Below are 21,258 nucleotides of genomic sequence, written 5' to 3'. Positions count from 1 at the left end.
GGGTGGGTTCCTGAACATCCACTATAAACACACTACATAACATTTTCGCATTATAACCACATCACAACGCATCCAAGAATTGAACCTATGACCTCATGCTTAGCAGCACCACGAAATAGCGATTGAGTAACCGCAGTTGGCAACGAGAAAAAAAAATGGGGGGGTGGGGGGTGGAAGGGATCTATTTCCAGCTCTAAAGGATACTGTCAGGTATCTTGATGACATGGCCTACACCAGACCACGGCTTGTGCAGTTCCCCAAGGTAACGCAGCCGTAGCTCATCACCATGCATCAGCCGCATATCTGCACAAGAGATGGGAACAGAGAAATTGCAGCAGTCATTAAAAGTGGTCCTGAGCCACCCCTCAGGTTTGGTCAAACAACACAATCTACAAACAGCAAACAATGCTGTGAACAGTTCAGCCAAATTCTGCAGTCGTGCACAGCACGTAGGGCTTCCAAGCAGAGGGCGAAGTTGCCACTCAGTCAAGCACCCTCTTCTACAGAGGCCCCCATCCTCACAAACTTCGGTGGGTGAGGACTGGGCCTCTTCTTCGGTGGGTAATCATCAAACAGCAGATTACTCCTATTGGCTGATAGCCGACATAAATTGGGAGCGGTGTTCGGTACAGATTCGTTCCTTGCCACCAGATGTCGCCACATGCCAGCACTGCGCTATATACTGTGCTAAATTTAAACAGTAGCAAGACTAGCGCACACAGGAATCCCAACGGGATTGAGCAATTGCATTTCATGACGCGTGCTCAAGGCCATTATGCATGCTGACGTAGCTTTTTTCCCCCCTGTCTTATCCCTCCCTGTATAGCTTCCAGTGCACTCATCAGGATCAGAGAAGGGAGAAAATGCTTAAAGCGTGCGACAAATCTCTAACCCTGCTTCGTCTTGAAAGATACAAGAAAGTTTTGCAGCAATCAAATCCTAAGGGAATGAACTCCGATAATGAGGTCCTTTGGTTATAACTTGGAAAAAGTGTTGATGACACAAGGGCTCTCTAGGAAATTATGTGTGCCTTCTCTCTCTCCCTCTCATTTTTTAATAAACACACATTGGTTTCGGGGTTTGCATTTTTATAACTATAGAGCATGCAAATGGTTGTTTCATGTGGAAAAAAAGTTGCGATAAACAAGAAAGGGCACTGTTTCTTCTCTGTACCTTTCTTTTTTTAAACACACATTTGCCTGCTATGCTAAATACCGTCATGAACTATCACCTACAGATCCAAGATTAATAATTTCACAAGAAACTTGAAGCAACAAGCGTGCAGTTTAGACAGATCCAAATTGCCATCCCCATGGTAGCTGAAAGACTTCAGGCCCAGAGTTCCCTCTAGGTTCTGTAGAAAACTATATGCCAACAGGTGAGAAAAAAAAAATGAAGTATACTTTGTGCTATCAACTGTTCCAAGCTCAATGTCCCTGAAAGGACATATATCCCAGTCAACCTGGGATATATAAAGTCCCGCCATATCAAATTATTGTGAGAAATACTGTTTGCATATCCATGGAAATTCCAAGCAAAAGGATTGCATTTTACTAAGCGTGTATTAAACTTCTGTTCCCCTACACAATCGTTATGTAGAATATTATACCCTTACAAGTGTGTGTATCTGAACACATTCAGGATCACTTCTCATGCAGTTTGAAATACAGTCGACCCGACAGACTTTTCAGACTCCAAAAATTCAAACTGAATGAATATTTCAGATTTTATAAATGCACCGTAAAGGTTCCCCATAGGACTAACAGATTTTCCCGACCGATTTTTTGGATGAATTAATCCCCAAAAGTTCGATTTTTCAGACTAAATCACTCGTTTCGAGCCACGCTGCTAGATTTCAAAAGCCGCCATGTTGGATTTTCCGCTGACTTGGTAAAGTTTGGATTTTAGTGGGCAGTTGTGTAGCCTCGAAGATTGGGACGCACACAATATTCCGATTTCGGAGGCCATGCCCACTCTTCCTTGGCAGACAAAACACTCTAGGGGATGCAACTTCTTCTTTTCAGTCAGCCTTATCATCATCATTGCTACGCGGGTAGCTTTCTTTTGTTCTTTTTTTTTCTGTGCACTTGTTATTCCGCACATGGTTGTGTTGCTGGCGTGTCAAGTGTGCTTTTGAGATGTATGCATCCCACGTTCGCTGCCGTTGCCGTTGCTCAGTGATTACGGTGCTCAGCTGCTGGCCTGAAACACGCCAGTTCGATGGCGGTTGCGTTTAGATGGAGGCGAAATGCTGGAGACTTGCATAATGTGCAATGCCAGTGCAGGTTAAAGAACCCCAGCCCTCCCCTACCACGTTGTTAAATTCCGCCAACCAACCAAGACATTGTGTACACCATTTCGTGTCCGGGTTAAAATAGTGTGCACGGTGCAATGGGGCCACCTCCTGTACTGCCCACAATGGTCAGCGGCAGCGATCGCGAACGCACTGACGCTACTGTAGCCCAAATGCAACTAAATCTGCTTGTCTGCAAGCGTAGCATGAAGCAGGGCAATATTACAGATTTGTTTAGGCCGCTCTAATCCACATAAATTACATTTTTATATCTTAAGAACTTTTTCGGGCTGTTCGATTTTTCGGACTATTTTGCGGTTCCCGCCAGGTCCGGAAGATTGGTTTGCGACTGTATATAACACCAACAAAAGAATCATTTCAGTAGATGCTGTCAAATGAAACAGTGCATCTGAGGAGCAGTCCATGCCATGAAGGAAACTGCGCTAGGTATGTGCATCAGTTTTATTTGCTGTAAATGTGGATGGCTGACAAAACTGTAGCTGTTTGTCATAAGAGCAGATTGTGGATATGCTTCAAGGATGCAAAAAAAGGCTACACAGTCGAACCCATTTATAACGAACTCGAAAGTGCCGTGAAAACTGGTCGTTATATCAGTAGTTTGTTGTAAATGGACTCGCCATCAAAAACATGCACTTAGTGGTCAAACCACTTTTTTTTTTAACATGAAAGCGTTTTATGCCGGGGTCCACCAAGTACATCCATCACGGATATGACGTTGATAAAATGGACGCCAACAGGTGAGAAAGAAAAAAACCAGGAAAAAGATACACCGCTGGGAATCGAACACACGACGTCGCGGCCGCGACGGCAAGCGCCCGACGTCCTACCGACTAAGCTAACTCGGAAGATGCTAGACACAGCGCGAACGCGCCTTATATCTTTCACTCATTCTCTTTCGCGGCGGGCGGAGCGGGGCGGTGCCGCCGTCTGTGAGATGTGAAAAGAAGTAATGCTTCACGATCGACACTTACTAGCGCTTACTCTGAGATTGCATGCGATATCGGAGGTCATGGTTAAAGCGTCTCGATACCAGAGAGGTAGACTGGCTGCGCTGGCGTCGCCGAGGCACCCTTGACGCTGTTACGTACTTTGCCTTTGGCTTCATGTTAGAGTGAGTTGGCTCATCGGAGTAGTGCAGCTTCCACGTGCACCAACGGGATTTTTCCGTCGCCGACTGCTTCAATTGCGAGAGCACCAACTAACAAAACCGCTGCAATATGCATTGCAGAAAGGACACGATTTCGACGGGCGAATGTCGTGCCTTGGTGGAGTGAGAGCAGAGCCTGCGAGACAAAGGCCAGCAGGACGCACGCGTTTGCGCCTCAGGCTACGAACCTCTACCTCCCGTGTTGCTGAAGCGCAGTGTGTGTTATGTATGCATGAACACAGGTGTCGGCTACCAATTACTAGAAAGCGCACACCGTGCCGTTTCTCTCCTTAATTGACGACGCTTTGAAGAAGTGCATACTGGGTACCAGTGTTGATTATGAGCTTGTTGATATCATCCTTACGCGGGATTCACGATTCGTTGTGTCCAAATATATGTTCACGCCGCCAGCTACCACAACGGTTTAATCATGATCATGGGCGTTAGTCGTCGCGATAGAGACATGCTGTCAACATGGGTGCATCCACGTCAAACGGTGCTATAGCTGCCAAACACGAATAGACATTGTACAAGCTCTCATATATCACTACACAATAAGCACTACTTCTGTGAAGACACGTTTCACTTTCGTGTTATACCGATTCCTATGACGGAGAATCAGCCATGCTTTTTTTTTCTGCGCAATTTTATTGAAAAGTGCTAACAACTTCTCCGGTGAGAAGTTAGGCATTTTCGCGTTGTGAAGCGACACCCGCTGCGTGCACGAGTGAATTAAGTCACCTTTGCAGTGAACCGACACCGTTTCATTGAACCGCGGTACCGCCACGTGGAGCCGAGCATCCCTGGCTAGTTGCATGCAGCGCGTCGCCTACTCGGCTCACGCCATCACTGCCGGGCCGCTTGCATTTGGAGCCGCATTTGTGCGCTCTTTGTGCCCGCTTCACTTCAGACCGCGCACGGGTGCGACGAGCGGCCTGTTCGTTCAACGTGGCGAAGACAAGCGTTTTGCAAGCAATACGCACTGTACGTCTCCGCGATGCTCTGACGGTCCTGCACGACAGGCGCAGTGCACTTGGGTTGCCGCCTAATAAAACACGCTGTATACACTCGCTGTAAGTGCATCGACGTTTCTCGGTGCCCGTGCTGCTCAAATCCAGCAAGCTAGTTTCAATTATACGAAGTGAAGCGCACTTTATCTCACACGGCGCGGCAGCGGCGAACGGCAATGGCATCGCGCGCTTGTACTGCTTGTACCGCCGTCACTCCGAACAGTTTACGCCACACGTGCAGCCGAGCCGATAGCTGCGGATGACTGCGATAAGGTTGTCGGCGATGAATCATAATGGCCCATTCATCAGCGGCCGCCACATCGCCTTCGCTCTCTTCTGATGCTTATCTGTGAAGGAATCGCCGCAATTGCGCGGAAGTCGTAATCATATCGGCCGATCTCTGCCGTTACAGACAAGACGAAAGACATTTTGCGGCACATTGTGACGTCGACGCAGTGAACATTTAAGCGCCGAAAAGTTATCGTGGTCAGCGCTTATTGCATTTTATGGCTTCCTGCATTCCGAGGCATAGGTTCATCGTAGGCGGTCGTAGCTGCAGAGAACGGCACCAGGAAAGGTTGCCGTGCTAAAGCTGACTGCAAGCCTTCATGCTGCCTCCTATTTCTTTCTTTCTTTATTCCCCACTGCCATTCTGCTACTGAAGAAATGACTGGAAAGTGAGCGACCTCGCTCGTAGCGTCCGAAAGGAGCGCGTGCGGTGCTCGCCGATCTCGGGTATCTTCATCACGAGTAAACTGGACCGGGGCACGTGCGAGCGCGCGCCTCTCATGCTTTAGAAGGCCTGCTTTAACTTTTTTTGCTACGTATACGCCATATTTTTACCGCGACCGTGTCTGAAGTGTTCGTTGTAAAAGTAGGAGGCTTTGAAAAATGTTTGCTATATGTGGACGCAATTTCAATGGGTAGCATAGGAAAATCTTAAGTGCACCAAAATATGGTCGTTATACCCGATAGATCGTTATAAGTGGGTTCAACTGTATTAGCCCCTCAAAAATTCTACAATATACCACAATGTGGGTGAAAGTTGGCCCCGGGCATGAGGTGCCAAACTGATGCCTGTTAAACGGTAAATGGACATCTGAATGGTGACCCCATCATTGCAACAAGTGGCAAAAGTGCAAGAAGAGACCCAAGTTGACTGAAAGATAGCTTTTGCTCACCTGTATCAGACTTAGCCACTGTGAAGTAGGCAATCATTTTTTTGTTCAGGCCAATGTCCCAGCGGACCTCTATGTTGTCCTGTGTCTGTGACTCCTTGAGCTTCTTGTCATAGTCTGCTTCCATTTTAACCAAGGGGCCAAAGATGTTTTGGTACTGGTAGCCATCCTCATACCTGCAGCCAGTAGTGAACAAACACAATGTGGCTTGCTATCCAACAGCATTTCTCTTGATTTACTGCATGACAAAACATTCAGAGCAAATGTTTAGAGAGTGAGAGAGACCCTGGCCAATGCACTTGTCCATGCAGGCCGACAGGGACAGAACTACAAGAGTTTGACAAGCGTTGTGCACATCTCTTTGTTTTGTCCCTGTAGTAGCCACTGCATTGTACTCCCTCAAAGATGCACTACAGACTTTCAAATGCCTCACTGAATGTTCCTCCTTTTTCTGCTTTCCTACTTTTCTGTGACTTTCACTTTCCACTTTTCCCAATTTCAGGATGCAAGCATGGTTACACTTTTACAAAGAGCAGTATGATTAGCCTTTAAAGCCCTGCAACACTTCTTCAGCATGGTCAGAAAACGCTGCCGATCGGTGGTTGAGGCTCCTGGGAACATGTGAGCCAAACATTGCAGCACACGGCCTGGAATTTACAATTCATTCGCAAAGACAGCTAGAAATCATTCACTTTTCTCTCGACAAATGATGCCATAAACCCAAAGTCCCCGGCCATTACTTGATTTGAGCATTGTGAGCTGCATACTTACCACGGTGCCGTGGGATGGCATGACATGCCTAATGAACTGGGCCCGTCGAGCCCAGTTTAGGCAATAATCCCATTTAATGAAGCCGTTCGAAGATTACTTGGAAAAGTGTTTCAGATCCCCTTTAAGGTAGAAGGGTGGGTGAGTTGGAATCGATGCGCACTTGAAAAAACCAGCGTGAAAACGACGGAGAACACGCAGAAGAAAAACACAGGGGCAGTCGTCCAGCGCTCGTCTTGTGCTTTTATTCGGTTTGTTCTCCATCGTTTTCATGCTGGTTTTTTCAAGGTTAGCCTTTACTTCATTTGCTTTTATCATGTCACATTAATCCAGGTCAAACAAATATCAAAAGGGTTGAAGGTTGACACTGAATGTGGTAGGTACAGTTCAAAAATAATTGGAAAGGGGACAGGCACAAAAGAGCACTCTATCCCAGTTCTCGTTCTCCTCTGCATTGAGCCAACCTCTATCTAGATTGAACAAACTCGCCCAAGATGTTGCTAAAACATGTTTGTTCTTGAACAAACGCGAGAGCTGCTGCGCTGATTTTGAGCATGCAATGGTTCTGTTTAAACCACCGCAAATGTAATTAAGAGAGCCACAAATGCTAAGCTGTAGGACGCAGTTTTGATTCCTGGCCAAGACTCATTTCAAGGGAGCACAAAATGCAGGAACAACCATGTATAGTCACTGCCAATTCTTCAGACATGCTGAAAATTCGGATGCCTTTGTGACACCGCCACAAGCCCCATAGGGTTGATGCATAAAAACGTCTGAAATTTCGGATGCTGAAACTCTTCAGCGTCCGATTTTTCTAACTTTCTATTCAAACTGCAAATCCGAAACGGCCTTAACTGAAGCCACTGCCCACTTCAGCACTGATAAATCTTGCAGGCTCAAATTAGTGCTTTTGTGAGTATATAAACCTGTGTACATATAAATTTACTGTTCCTCAGGGCCACAGCGAAGTCATAAAAACGAATTATTGCCAGAAAAGCTTGTAGACGCCAGTGATCATACATGTACGCGTAAATACATGCACCCGTGACTGCTAGTAGCTCCTTACCAATCTTAATGCACTTTTCCCTATGACACCAGTATACCAGTAAAAGTGGCTTAAAGCGTTCCACCCGTAAACAGAAATTTCAGAACCAATGACCTTGATTATAATTTTCTTTTCACGGTGACGCCAACGCTGTTCTTCAAGAGATTTATGGTCTGCCTGTGCAATCGGGAGTCTTCTGGGCAAGTTGGGAGAGTTGGCAGCTGTGGTTAATGCACTAAAGCGAAAACCTTTATTCTCCCAAAGTTTGCATTGCAATCAAGCAATGTGAAAGCACTTGCTTGGAAAAAAAGAACATCTGCTTTTGGTTATCCACGCTCACCTCAGCAGCACTTGCTGGGGTTCCTCATCCACACCAGGCTTCTCCAGATCCTGAAAGCTAGCGTCCACATTGTCCTTCCAGAGCTCTTCGAGCCTCGAGATCTGCTGGGCAGTCACCTGGCGGGCACGCAGTTGGTCTCTCTCAAGAGGTGCACGCACCAGCCATGGCAAGAAGCAGCGGTCATGAATGAGTGGCTTCCACTGGTCCGGGTCCCAGTTCATGTCCTTGAGGGAGGACTGGGCAGCACACGGGTGCCGACAAAGCAGCACGACCACCGAGTCCGCCTTAGCCGGAATGAAGCCGAGGACGAAGACGTTGCGGCAGGCGCATGAATAGCACTCGAGCACTGTCTCGCCAAGTGGACCATCTCTGTGTAGGGTCACCTCCTTGTGCTTGGCTCGCACCAGGTGGTTCACCATGTGGCTGCCTGACGTGTTGCCTCGGCCATTGCAGAACCAGCGCTTGCACACATTGCACTGAACAACGCACCCGGGATCATGAATGCCACAGTACCTGCATTGGCATACACACCAGGCTGTCAGACACAAGATGTGCAAAGCTTGTTGGCTACACTAAAAATTTAAGATATTTCTTCCTGTAGCCACACCATTGCTACAGTGATATCCATGACGACTCCATCAAGATGATTTGCAAGCAGAGACTTCTATCAAGGCAAGAACTAGTTCAATGTATTGCAGAGTTGTTGCTTGTCGAGTCTATGAATGCCAGTGTTACTTACCTAATAGTACAAATTCTTTCAGCTCCTATAGACTGCCTTTTGTGGCTTCCAAAATTCCATATTGTGCAACAACCTCATTGTCCCTTACCTTCCACGTTGGCTAATGTTAGTTTTCTCTCCACTGAATAGGTGGCTCATACGACATGACCAAAATAAAAGAGCTATAGTTTTGCTTCAAAAGAGCATTAGAATGAGTTGCTGAACTGAATTTGTGTGTAATACGCAAATAGAGTAAGACAGCTTGATTGCAGTCAATGGTCCTTTAGCTTCAGGATGTTGAAGTTGATTTGTCCTAAAGTGAGTGCAAACACAGAAGTGCCTATGTGAATTTTAAACGTTTGCAGGTGTGGCCTACACAAAGCCTCCCAGGCATTGAAACAAAACTTACTTGCAGGCATGCTCAGGCAGATCCTTGGCATAGTACTGGTCTTCTTCATCCTCCTCAAATGTGAGCTCCCCCAGGGCCTGTCCAGCTGCAGCCACCTCCAAGCCGTTGCTGCGCACCTCCCCAGGAAGCTGCACAAGAAATGATGATTGCAATTATTTTGCGAGCAATGCACCATATAATATTTCATCCATTACATTGGGCAGCTAAAGCTTGCTGTAATTCTGGCACAACAAAATCCAATCTAACGCCGGACAGTGATAACAATAGAAAATGAATCATTAGAATATATTTTCAGGACCATAATGAAAACAAACACCCATTCTGTAAATTGTGGACTTTCCCACTAGAGCTCTGTGTTTTGAATCAAATATGTTGTGTACACTGCTATCACTCAAGATTGCATCCAGTAATAATTCCAATCTCTCAACCACCAACCACATTGGCCAATTCTGCTGATAATGTAAGTGCTTCTAGGTCAAATAATGACGCACAAGAAGGGAAAAGAAATTAGGATATATTTAGTGCATTATGCTGGCACAGCTATTCAGGAATGTGAAGTGTTCAATGTTGAAAATCAAACATAGAGGGTTAACAAGCTGGGTTAGGTTAAAGAATCAACCCTAGAAGTAGAAAATCAAAGAAGCAAGCACCTGATAATATAAGCAACAATATAAGCAGCAAATTTCAAGACCAAAGACCCAATAGTTAAAATATGGCCTCTGGAAAGAATAAAGCTACAAAAATGTTCAACATATTTTCACTGCTACAGTTGCAATGAAGAGGTACACTGCAAACCTTTGTCAACCACTGGAGCACAATTTTTAAGCTAAACTTCCCGGGCAGCTTAAGTGTCACATTTGCAATTTGTTGTCAAGACTGTTTTCCTGCCTTTTCTCATTCCAGCATTGCAAGTCTATCAAGAAGACTGAAGAAGCAGCCCTATATTAAGAATAGCAAACGCCTGTCTATAGTCGGATACAACTTAAGAAGGCAGGAGAGGCCCCACCCAGACGACCGAAGCGCGGCTGCCGATAGGCCTCCCAAGCTCGTCCAGGGGGCGCTGCGTCGCACGCGTTTCGCGTGCGACGCAGCGAAACGCTGGAGGTTAACCAGGACGTGTACAAGCCCGGTTCTCGCCCCTTTGCACAAGATGGCATTCATTACAGTGGCGCTACGGGCAGGAGGGTAGGTAATAGAATGGGTCGCCAAGCCACAGCTTTTTTAGGGGGACCGAGAGCCCTGAGGCCAACAGTGTAGACAAGGACGATTTCAAAAGGGCACCAATAGTCAAGACGCGCAGAGTCCGTGGGAGAAGAAATCGACGTAAGCATGAGGGCCAAACTAATTCAGGCATAGGGTATATAAACATGCAGGGTGGCAGGAATAGGTTGAAGTGGGGAGAGATAGAAGAGCAGCTGAGGCAGGAGAAACTGATGGTATATGGGTTTGTAGAGACACATCTTAGGGATATGGAGCAACCACCTTGCAATCCGGACTATGCATGGGAATATTGCAATAGAACAGAAGGCAGCAGAAAGGGGGGTGGAATCGGGGCATTTATTCATAAAGGTACAGATTGGCAAAGGGTCAAGCAGGAGTGCAGGGAACATTTGTGGCTAAAAGGAAAAGTGGCAGGGCAGATGACTCTCCTTGGTTTTGTATACTTGTGGACAGGAGCAAAAGCCAGAGAGGAAAACCAAGAAATGGTGGAGTGCATAGCAAATGATATTGATGAACTAGGAAAAGAGTGCGAGATAATTATACTGGGAGATATGAACACGCACATAAGAGGATATGGATGGGTATACTGACTCAACAGGCCAAATGCTGATGGATATGTGTGAAAGGCATGATTTAATCATTTGCAACAGTACTGAGAAGTGTGAAGGGCAGATAACATGGGAGGTAGGAGGGCTGCAGTCGATATTAGATTACGCACTGATGTCACACAGGATGTATGATAGGCTAAGGGCAATGAACATAGATGAATATGGCTCCAGAAGCCTAGGTAGTGATCACAAGCGTATCAAGCTGAGTTTTGGAAGAGAAATGAAAATAGGAAGGAGGCAAGATGAGCAACCACAGGGGAACTTTTATTCAGAAAGGCAAATAGAAATAGCAACTAAACAAATTGAGAAAGTAATCACCGAGGATACTAAAACAGTGTACACAAAACTAACTAGTCTGTTTCAGCTAGAGCTTGCTAAAGTACGAGTCAAGTCGACCGGGAAAAAGAGACACAAACCCAAGAGCTGGTGGGACGAGGAAGTTAAGAGGGCCATAGTAAAACGTCAGGAAGCTTCCAAGGAACACAGATACGCTAAGCAGAGGGGTGAGCTGGAAGATGATGTCGAAAGAAAATGGGATAACTTCTTAAGCTGTAGAAGGGAAGCATCCCATCTTATCAACGAAAAGATTAGAAGAAAGGGGGCCCAGTGGTTGGCAGAAGTAAACAAGAAGGATAGGAAGGCAGCTGCAAAGTTCTGGAACCATCTCAACTCCCTGAGTAACAAGACAAGCCTAGAGCAGAGGTTTATAACTACAACTCAAGATGTAAGGCTAGAAGGGGATGTGGCAATGGAATATATAAGAACAATGATGACAGAAAAATTTTAAAAACAAGGAAGCGCCACATGCACCCCAAGAGACAAGGATAGAGCAAGTAGCGCAGTGGCTCCATTTGGACAACGAGAGTGGGAACGGGCACAGAAGAGAGTTCCTAGTAGCACATCAACAGGCCCTGACGGCATCCCAATTATGCTCATAAAGAAATTGGGTCCAAACTCTAAGCAAACATTAAGAGAGGCAGCGAGCAAAACAATAATGGATGGTGAAGTCCCCGATGGGTGGAAACTAAGCAGGATGAGCATGATCTATAAAGGAAAGGGGGACAAAGCAGACATAAACAACTACCGCCCTATAACAGTCACATCAGTGGTTTACAGGCTGGTGATGCAAATTATAAAGGAAAGGCTGCAGGCATGGGTTGAGGATGAGGGGGTGCTGGGGGAACTGCAAAACGGGTTCCGGAAACAAAGGAGGTTGGAGGACAATCTGTTCTCATTGACGCAGTGCATTGAAATTGCAGAAAAAGAACACAGACCCCTGTGGCTGGCATTTCTGGATATCAAGGGAGCCTACGATAGTGTGATTCAAGAGGACTTGTGGGAAATACTGGACACACTAGATGTGGAAGATGGAATAACTAATCTCAAAGGAGATCTATAAAGGTAATAAGGTATTTGTAAAATGGGAAAAGCAGGTATCCAAGCCTATAGAGATACAATGAGGGCTTAGACAGGGGTGTCCCCTGTCACCCTTGTTATTTATGCTGTACCTAAGAGGATTAGAAGCCAAATTAGAAGAGAGTGGACTTGGCTTCAGCCTCTCTTTTGTCAAGCAAGGAAAATGCATTGAACAGTCATTACCAGCATTGATGTATGCAGATGATATAGTATTAATGGCCGACAATAAGGAAGATTTGCAGGGATTGATAGCCATCTGCGGTAATGAGGGAGATAAGTTAAATTTGAAGTTCAGTAACGAAAAATTGGCAGTCATGATTTTTAATGATAACCAAGGCAGTGAGCATAGGATACAGGAGGTCACACTGGAAATAGTGGATAAATACAAATACCTTGGTATATGGATAAGCAACGGGGCTGAGTATCTAAGGGAGCACGAAAGATACGTGGCGACTAAAGGTAACAGGAATGCAGCTGTAATGAAAAATAGGGCACTGTGGAATTACAATAGGTATGATGTTGTGAGAGGGATCTGGAAAGGGGTCATGGTTCCTGGTCTGACGTTCGGCAATACGGTCTTGTGTATGAGATCAGAGGTTCAAACAAGATTAGAAGTTAAGCAACGTGGCATAGGTTGGCTGGCTTTGGGAGCACACGGGAATACGCCAAATCAGGGGGTACAAGGTGACATGGGATGGACATCATTTGAGGGCAGGGAGGCCAGCAGCAAGATAAAATTTGAGGAACGATTGAGAGAAATGGGGGAGGAGCGTTGGGCTAGGAAAGTTTTCAGCTACTTGTACATGAGGAATGTCGATACAAAATGGAGGAAGCGGACCAGAAAATTGACAAGTAAATACTTAGAAAACGGCACGAGACCGAACCAAAGGGAACTATCCATTAAGAAGGAGGTGAAAGAAACGGAGAGGGACATGTGGAAAATAGGGATGAGTACGAAATCAGCACTGGAGACCTACCGAACTTTCAAGCAGGAAATTGCGAAGGAAAAGATCTACGATAATTCTCGGGGTAGTGCTCTGCTGTTTGAGGCCAGGACGGGAGTATTGCGGACCAAGACGTACCGAGCCAAATACGAAGGAATAGACACGTTATGTAGTGCGTGTGGTCTGATACACTTGAAACTGCTGAACACTTGATACTGGTCTGTAAAGGGCTTCACCCTATAGTTCAAGAAAATGATGCAGAATTGTTCAAAGCATTGGAGTTCAGGGACAGTAAAGGTAAAATAGACTTTAAGCGGGTAGAAATAACCAGGAGGAGGTTATCTGATTGGTGGCTACAATCAAGGCGCGAGTGAAAATTCCTTCACCTACGGAGGAAGTGCTAGTACATACATAGTGCTATTATTTAACTGTATTACGGCTAGGTGGCGTGAGCCGCCGCCCGATCTAAAGGGTACAGCCTTATCCATCATCCATCCATCCTTCGCCGCCTTTCTTGCAAAAACCGGTCGCTCTTCTCCCCGCACCTGCCTTTTGACTGCGCTGTCTCTGCACGTTCACGCACCCTGCACGCGTTGTTCTCTGCTCGCCGTGCACATGCAGCTTCACGTGTCGCGGATGGTTGATCGACCACCTTTTCGGGACCGAGCAGGTCATCAAGGACGATGCTATTAGTGCAAGCGCTACGTGCGTGCCGATGCTGAACGGGCACATTTCTTTGACATGAATAGGGAGGTGACTACGCGAGTTCTGTAATTATACTACCTGTTAAACTCACATTCGTTGCGGCAGTCGTGTATACTCGGAGCTGTCAGCAAACATCCAGCACGCTTTCGCGTGCGTTTTCTATTGACAACTTTTCGATTGCTTGGATGCCAAGTTTGTCATGCGACTTTAAATTTATTATGAGCTCAGTGTGAAGAGCATAAATTTACATCTGCCCTGCTGGCTGGCTGCATCGCAATGCGCAGTGTTCAGTTTAGTGGGAGTTTCACTTTTGCCGAGGTTTGCATCGAAAATAACAACGTCGGATCACAAGTTTAATGTCACCTTGGATTTTTTTAGAGCTCCCTTTGACAACATAATGATATGCGCAAAAAAAAACTAAAATATTTCATGTCCACTTCAACCATGCATATTTCTTGCAGAGGCGTGTTTCATTTCGAATGATATCGACGCCTGATCACGCACCGTGTTTATTCGAATGTCGCTTCGGTTGTTTCGACAGCTCGCTTGGTCAGCATCATACTATACAGGGGCGTAGCCAAAGGGGGGAAGGTTCAAACCCTCCCCGAAAATTTTCAATTTTGCTTGCGTATATGTACACGCACACAACAAATGCACGCACGAACATACATAAAAGTATCCCCCCGCCCGAAAAAAATTTCTGGCTACAACCCTGATACTATACAATACCCACTGGGATCGCGCATGTTTATGATTATGCTGAGATTTGTGCCCGATGATAAGCGCATCTGAATTCGCGAAGCCATCGAAAATTTAACTGCCACCTTGGTTCTTTTTTCAGCTCGTTTCCAAAGCGGCAACTGTATATTGCCCGCGGCTCACGCGCATGCAAGGCTCTTTATTACGTGCCGAACGCATGACATTATTACTAGGCACGCCACGGTGGATTAATTCGGATTAATTTCGGCCACCTGGGGTTCTTTAACGTGTACGTAAATCTAAGTATGCCAGTGTTACTGCATTTCGCTCCCATCGAAATGCAGCTGCCGTATGCGTGAATGAAAACCATTACCATGATCTAAGCAGCGCAACACTTCAGCCTGCTAAGCAATCACGGCGTGTTGCATGCAAGGCCAATATAAACACTCAGTGCAAACATGCAGCTTAATTCTGTTTACAGGGAGCCGCGACGGGAAATGTACCGCAATCAGCTGAATTAAACACTTAGTACTCACGGTACGTTACTTAAACTGTGGTGTAATAAGCCCCCATGCTCCGCTGCTGTCACATTACAAATGGTTGACTCGGAAAGCCAGCGCGCAATCTCTAAACGTACAGCGGCTATCTATTTGTTGTAGCTTCGGTTCAAAAACGCACTTCCCTTCCAAATGAGCACGGCCATCGCGTTTCTCCCCGTTAATAGTTTGTAATACTGTGTACGACAAAAATTGCTTCAAGATGACAAGACCGCAAAAGCAACGCGGCGAACTGCCATAATCCACTCTTGACGCCTCTGCTCCTCACACTGCTTGCATCGGAAACGGTAGAACATGACAGGAAGCTTTCGGCTCTTCGTCATTTTTAAACTTTTGTGACAGTTCACAATGCAGCAGGACTGCATGCCTGCTTTCGAGTACAACGAAGGAACGGCACCCATAGCGTGAAAAATGTGAGATAAAAGCCCCGGGTAGCACGTTCTCCGCGCACGCAATGGGAAAACCAAGCAAGAGCGACCCGTCCGAGCTACGGAGCTTTCCCCTCTCTCCGCTGGGGCAGCGGACGGCGCTGCGCAAACTTGAGCGTTGGAGGCCTATCGCCTACGCGACTAAAGAAATAGTCCCGCTCATGCACGCGCCGATGTTTTCTGAAGGCGGAGCCACCAGCCGTCCCGCTCATGACATCAGTCCCTAGTGCGCGCCCATTCGTGCAGGCTTGTGTTCATCCGCCTTTGAGAAGGAAATGCCGCTGCCTCCTAAGGTTGTATCCGACTATAGGTGGTATTGTATAAAACACCAAGATCCCAGTAAGCCTTAGTGAAGGAGTGCATTCTATCTATGCTATGACAGCATTAGAGAGAATCTTCCCGAGGTTAATAGAGCTAGTAAAATCAGCAAACGTCAAATATGTTGTTGACGTTTGCCCAATTGCCCCAGAATAGGAAAAAGGAATGCTGCGACTAAAAATATGACATGCAATCTGGCAAGCCACACTATGAAGCTTTGTCCCATCTGTGCTGTTCACCATAAGCTATGCTGCATTTTTGGTCACTAGCGGAGAATCCGGTGTCACTTCTTTAAAGACTTGGAGGTCAGCAGACTAACTCTGGAGGCCCTCATCAAATGGCCAAGCGTTTTATTCATGGAAAATGAGACGCAGTCACGTGATCAGCTCATTACAAGCCAAAGAAGCTTCCTACCCAAATCCAACACATGGAGGGCACTGCAAAGTTGGAAACACCTTTAAGAAAAAAGATATTTATATGCCAGTCAAGAGCCTATTATAATTCCACAAAGATCTGCAAATGTCTCTGGACACGCCTTATCAAACCCAGGCCTAGGTGAAATGGTCTAGCATCCTGCCACTGCTATTCAAGGCACAGAATCGCCACCGCTGGGTGGCGATTTAAAGCTACGATAAGTACAAGTTTGCTTCCAGCCAAGTGCTTGGCCGAACAAAGTTACTAGTCACTTGGGAGGGCACCCACCTTGTGGGGAATTAGGTCTTTCAGGACCACAGCAGTGGTGTTGCTCTCAATGCAAATGTGATGCTGAATCTTCCGATTTCACAGGCCAAGGCGGCCATACTTGCGAGAAAGAACTTGTGCTACAAATGTTCCAGCAAATCAAGGCAGACAATATATGCTGAAGAATGCAGACAAGGAAAACAACTTTCATGTCGGCAGCCATCAGTCATACAGAGTGATGGTCACATTGCACCATCTGCACCAGTCTCCTCAGACTACCAGGCCAAAGGAAATTTTAGACATTACAAGGGTTGTAATTAGGTGTGTGCGAATATTTTAGTTTCGAATTTGAATAGAGTAACACCTAATCAAATAATTCGATTTGACTTTCAAATAGCTAGCATTTGAAGTTTCAAATAATTCGACAGGACGAATATCAAAAACGTGACAAAGGCCAATGGTGCAACATGGTTAGGGTAGGGTGGCAAAAACTAATGCTGACGTCGTTACAGTAGGCCTTTCGTGAAGATTTTCACAATATCCTGGTTCAAAAGTGAGTGCACATTTATTTTAAAAAAGATTGTCATTTCCGCACGTAAAAAACACACGATAAAATTGTTAAGACCTTTACAACTTCGATTCCGAAACGAGGGCACGGACTTCTTGCATAGTTTGGTCGCGTATGCCTCAAGCGCCGTAAAACGCCCCCGACTTTGGCCCGTGAAACCCTCGGTGAATGGTTTCACATGTGAAAATTTGTTCACATTGTGCAGTTGCCACTGCTGCACCGCACCAGTTGTTAAGAAATTCCCATCGTTCCGGTGCGCAGTTAAAACACTGATGTGTACGGGTGCCCAATGATTTTTGGGCCGAGAGCACCCATGGCAACGAAGCACAACATTACCGTTGTCAGATGAGCCGTATCGAGCGACCATAGGGAACTAGCTACATTACCCCCTTTGGTAGCAAGTAGGAGGTTACGAGTGACTCTGCTGACTGGAATGGCTGCTGTTCAACATGCACGCACGCCTATAAAAGCGGGGAAAAAAAAAGAAAAAAATACTCTCTCTCGAACAAGCGCGTAATAAAGCTGTCACCACGCCGTAGTGTCCCTGATTTTTCCTCTCTTACCGTAACTGGCAGTACACGTTCGTGTAAATCTACTATTCGTTATTCTATATTTTTGGCCCCTATTCTGCACTATTCGATTCGAGATAAGATTTCACTACTCACACACCCTTATACTGAAGGAGCTACACGAAAGGTGAAGTCATCTGTGCTCGGTTTATCACCACTGCCTCACAGTAAGGAAGATTTTCATGTGCTTCCCACAACAATGAATGAGCAGGTGTTCTAAGCACAAATTTTCAGAATCTGGAATATATTCAAACCATAAAGCCTAAAAAATTAAAGACATTCCTAAGAAAGCTACATGCATAGGCGATGGAGATAGTGACTAGAGCTAAACATGCTCAGCGGTATACCTTTTAAGTGACAAGGAGTACCGAAAAAACAAGCAAAAGCCAGTACACTTCAGGACAATGGAGAAACACTTTGCAACAGAGGTAGGTAATAATTTCTCTTGCAATCACTCGTATGACCACGAAAGAAGGACACTAAGAGGACAGTCTGGCGATCAATTTATTGAGATTTCTTTTTACTACTCAGCTCGGCAAGACACTAGCGTGAGGAAAACGATTAGTTCAATGGACGCCTTAGAACTTCACAAGGAAAATATGTTAATTGGGTCATCCATAATGTAGCTGAGAATGTATTTCACACAATATTTCCTTCACCCCTTACGCATAATTCTGGCTTCATATAACATGACATCATATATGTGCCTGTTAGGTTTAGTCAATGGGCCCAACGCTGTGTCCAATTATGCAGCCAGTTGGTGGTGCTGGTGATCAGCCATATACAAAATGCCAGAATACAACACGAAACACTTGCGAGCAGCTCAACTGTCTGTCCACAAAAGTCAGACCCAGTTTATGCATTGAACTCAAGGGGCAACTTCTTCTGACAACATATGAGGAAAACCATTTGTGTGATAAAGGGCTTGTTACATGCATGTTTGTACTCGCCACACGTAAATTGAGCAGACTAGCATTCCACAGTGAATACAACGCAACCTTATATGCAGCCTACATACTCTAATATTTGGTACATTTTCACGCCAATCGGTAAGTAAAAATTAAACAGACGAAAAATGAACGTAAATTGCGATTATACAACAATGTTTTCCCTGCACAGCTACTAAGTAACGGATAGCCGAGTTTGCTATGTGAAGGTAAAGAAAACATCGCAGTGAAATGTTTAGCAACCAGTCATTAGATTAAGAGAATGACGTGTTTCGCGACTTGATCGCGTTTAAGAGTGCTTTAACAGAACGCCGCTAACAAACGCTGTTTAGCACCGATATGGCAAGACTCGTACAGGTGTTTAGGACGTCAAAGTTCGGGCAATGCAGTAATATTCGCACGGTTAGGCCATTACCAAAGGACGAAATACCCATGATTTATAACAAGACGACTCCACAACCGCTAAGACTGCGTTGCACTGCGGGAACAGGCACTCGCCCACAACGCGCGAAATCACTCTCCCATCACATGTCTGAGGCCATGTTGGTACGAGTTTACCGCACGATGCCCATGCGAGTTCGCGCAGGAGTGGACCTCTAAAAGACCATCATTTAAGACACCGCATTCATTTACAGGAGGAATATGCACGAGAACTAAAACATCTGTACCATATTCCAGGCGTGACGCAACTGCTTGGTAGACATTTTCCCAGTACACGAGGGCATTAACAACGAATTTGCTTTCGCGCCACGGAGGCTACATTCATGGCCTCAAAGCATGCGAGGCACAGTTGACACATTTAGAAGGAAATAAACTTAACCTCCAGCTAGATGGTTACACGAAGCCTTCAGACATTCCAATAACACGACAGGCTTGTTTTTGTCGCAAAGTTGAGGTTCCGGGCAAGGCGAACGAAATCGCCGGGTTCACCCAAACGACCTTACCATTAATGCTACTTTGAGGTCTAAATACCATGGCATAAACAGGTTCCAACTGTGCGAGAACAGCATCAAACGCACTGGCAACAGACATGCTGCACGTGTTGTACTGTAAGTGACCAGTGACGAATGAAATAAGCAAGAGGCTTATCACACTCGCCTGCGAAGTAGGCCTAGCGCCATGGGAATCGCGGCAACACAAATACAGTCGCAAGTGGCACGAAGACACGCGACAACACTACCCACCTGGCCACCACGGCTTCCTTGTGTCTGCCCGCCATCTGCCTGCGATGCTTGAGTTTGGGAAGGAAGCGTAAAGTCGGTGAAATCAAACTCTGATCCCTGCGTGTCGGCTCCCAGCAAGTCGCTGGCTTCCTCCGTGTCGAGGAATGTAAGCGTCTGCGAGCTCGGTCCGTACGCGTCGACACTCATGCTCATGATGTTTCAAGAAGCGTTCCGGCGTGTTACTGTAGGTGAAGATTGACACGCATCCGAGACGATTATCCTGACGCACCGTCGACCACGACGAGCTTGAAACAAGACAATCCTATCGAACAGCGCACCACAACCCGCCTTACGCCATCTTCAGCACTGCATACGCACAAACGCGCTCAGCGCGCACACACACGCGACATTTGTTTTCGTGGCCACTACAGGGAGCGACCGCCGCGCCGCCATCCGATAGCGCCTGAAACGCGCTTCTGGGCACTTTTTCTCCCTGAAGACGGCTGCTGGCCTAGGTACTGAGGAGGAGAACGCCCCTAGCTCAACTTGTCCCTAAACGCGCTTCGCGCCGGTGTCAACTCACGTCGAGGTAAGTTCTTGCATTCCTTGTTCTGCGATGTTTTCTACGCGCGACGATGAAATTTCTCCACGCAGTACGCGTCTCTATTTAGAACTATTTTCAGCGTGACAGTTTTTGTATTTTCTTGTAGCCTGGGAACACCGTTCAATTTGTGCGACAGAAACTTATGCAGCTTCCGTCTCGCGCAAACAATTGAATATCGCTTGTTACTTTCTTGCCCTAGAGTTGAACTAGTAAAATGTTCGCGACACACACTTATGAGAACGAATGCAATTAGCTAGGTCTTCGCTTGTAGTACATTAGTGTGCAAAAAAGCTTTTATTTGCGCAGGTGCCCATGCTGCCAGTGCAGTCATAACGCTTTGGCGTTGGATCCGAGCCCATGGAGAAAGTTGGAGCTGTAGAGCTGTATGTAAGTAAACTTTGTGCGTGCATATTCTTCGTTTGACCATTGCGAAATATTTCAGAAGTGGTGTACTAATCAGTGCACAAAAATTGATCTGCCAACGTTAAACAAAAAGCATTTAATAAAACTAATGAGCCGTAGTGTCCCCACTTCACTGCTCATGGGCTTTCTTCCATTAGCTTAATGGGCACAGCCACTGCATGCTCTGCCAAGAAGCCAGACATGAAGTTCAAGGGGACACAGCTTTTGCATCGGTCTGGCTTTAATGAGGGCAACTTGCGCTGTGATTCAAAATTTTATTTTCAAGCCGTTGTTCGAAGCTTTACAGGAGGCTAACACATACAATAGGGCTCTCGTGGTTCAAAAACCGTGGGCAGGACTACCGCTCAAAAGAAATCTAGGCCGAAGGTTTACAGGTTAGTATGATTGAAAATTGGGCGAGTTGGTAACAACTCATAGCTGGTAGAGGCAAAACAGTGCGAAATAACAGAGACCAAGGACGAGTAGACACGACACGAGT

At 46.1% G+C, this 21,258-nt stretch overlaps 1 protein-coding gene across 1 annotated transcript in view; it reads right to left on the bottom strand.

The window, feature by feature from the left end:
* LOC119377166 (regulator of nonsense transcripts 1) overlaps nucleotides 1-20,150 on the bottom strand; it is a gene marked incomplete at its 3' end in the record, with an annotated part of 28,233 nt that extends 8,083 nt beyond the window's left edge. Inside the window, 5 exon segments of the mRNA XM_037646750.1 lie at nucleotides 205-303; nucleotides 5,653-5,825; nucleotides 7,803-8,315; nucleotides 8,930-9,057; nucleotides 19,775-20,150. Of these exon segments, the coding sequence (XP_037502678.1) occupies nucleotides 205-303; nucleotides 5,653-5,825; nucleotides 7,803-8,315; nucleotides 8,930-9,057; nucleotides 19,775-19,966 (1,105 nt within the window).
* Nucleotides 20,151-21,258: the final 1,108 nt, after the last annotated feature.

This window comes from Rhipicephalus sanguineus, unplaced genomic scaffold (assembly GCF_013339695.2).
Source record: "Rhipicephalus sanguineus isolate Rsan-2018 unplaced genomic scaffold, BIME_Rsan_1.4 Seq376, whole genome shotgun sequence".
Lineage (NCBI taxonomy): Eukaryota > Metazoa > Arthropoda > Arachnida > Ixodida > Ixodidae > Rhipicephalus > Rhipicephalus sanguineus.
Note: the sequence above shows the minus strand (reverse complement) of the source record. Positions and strands in the feature narration are given on the sequence as shown.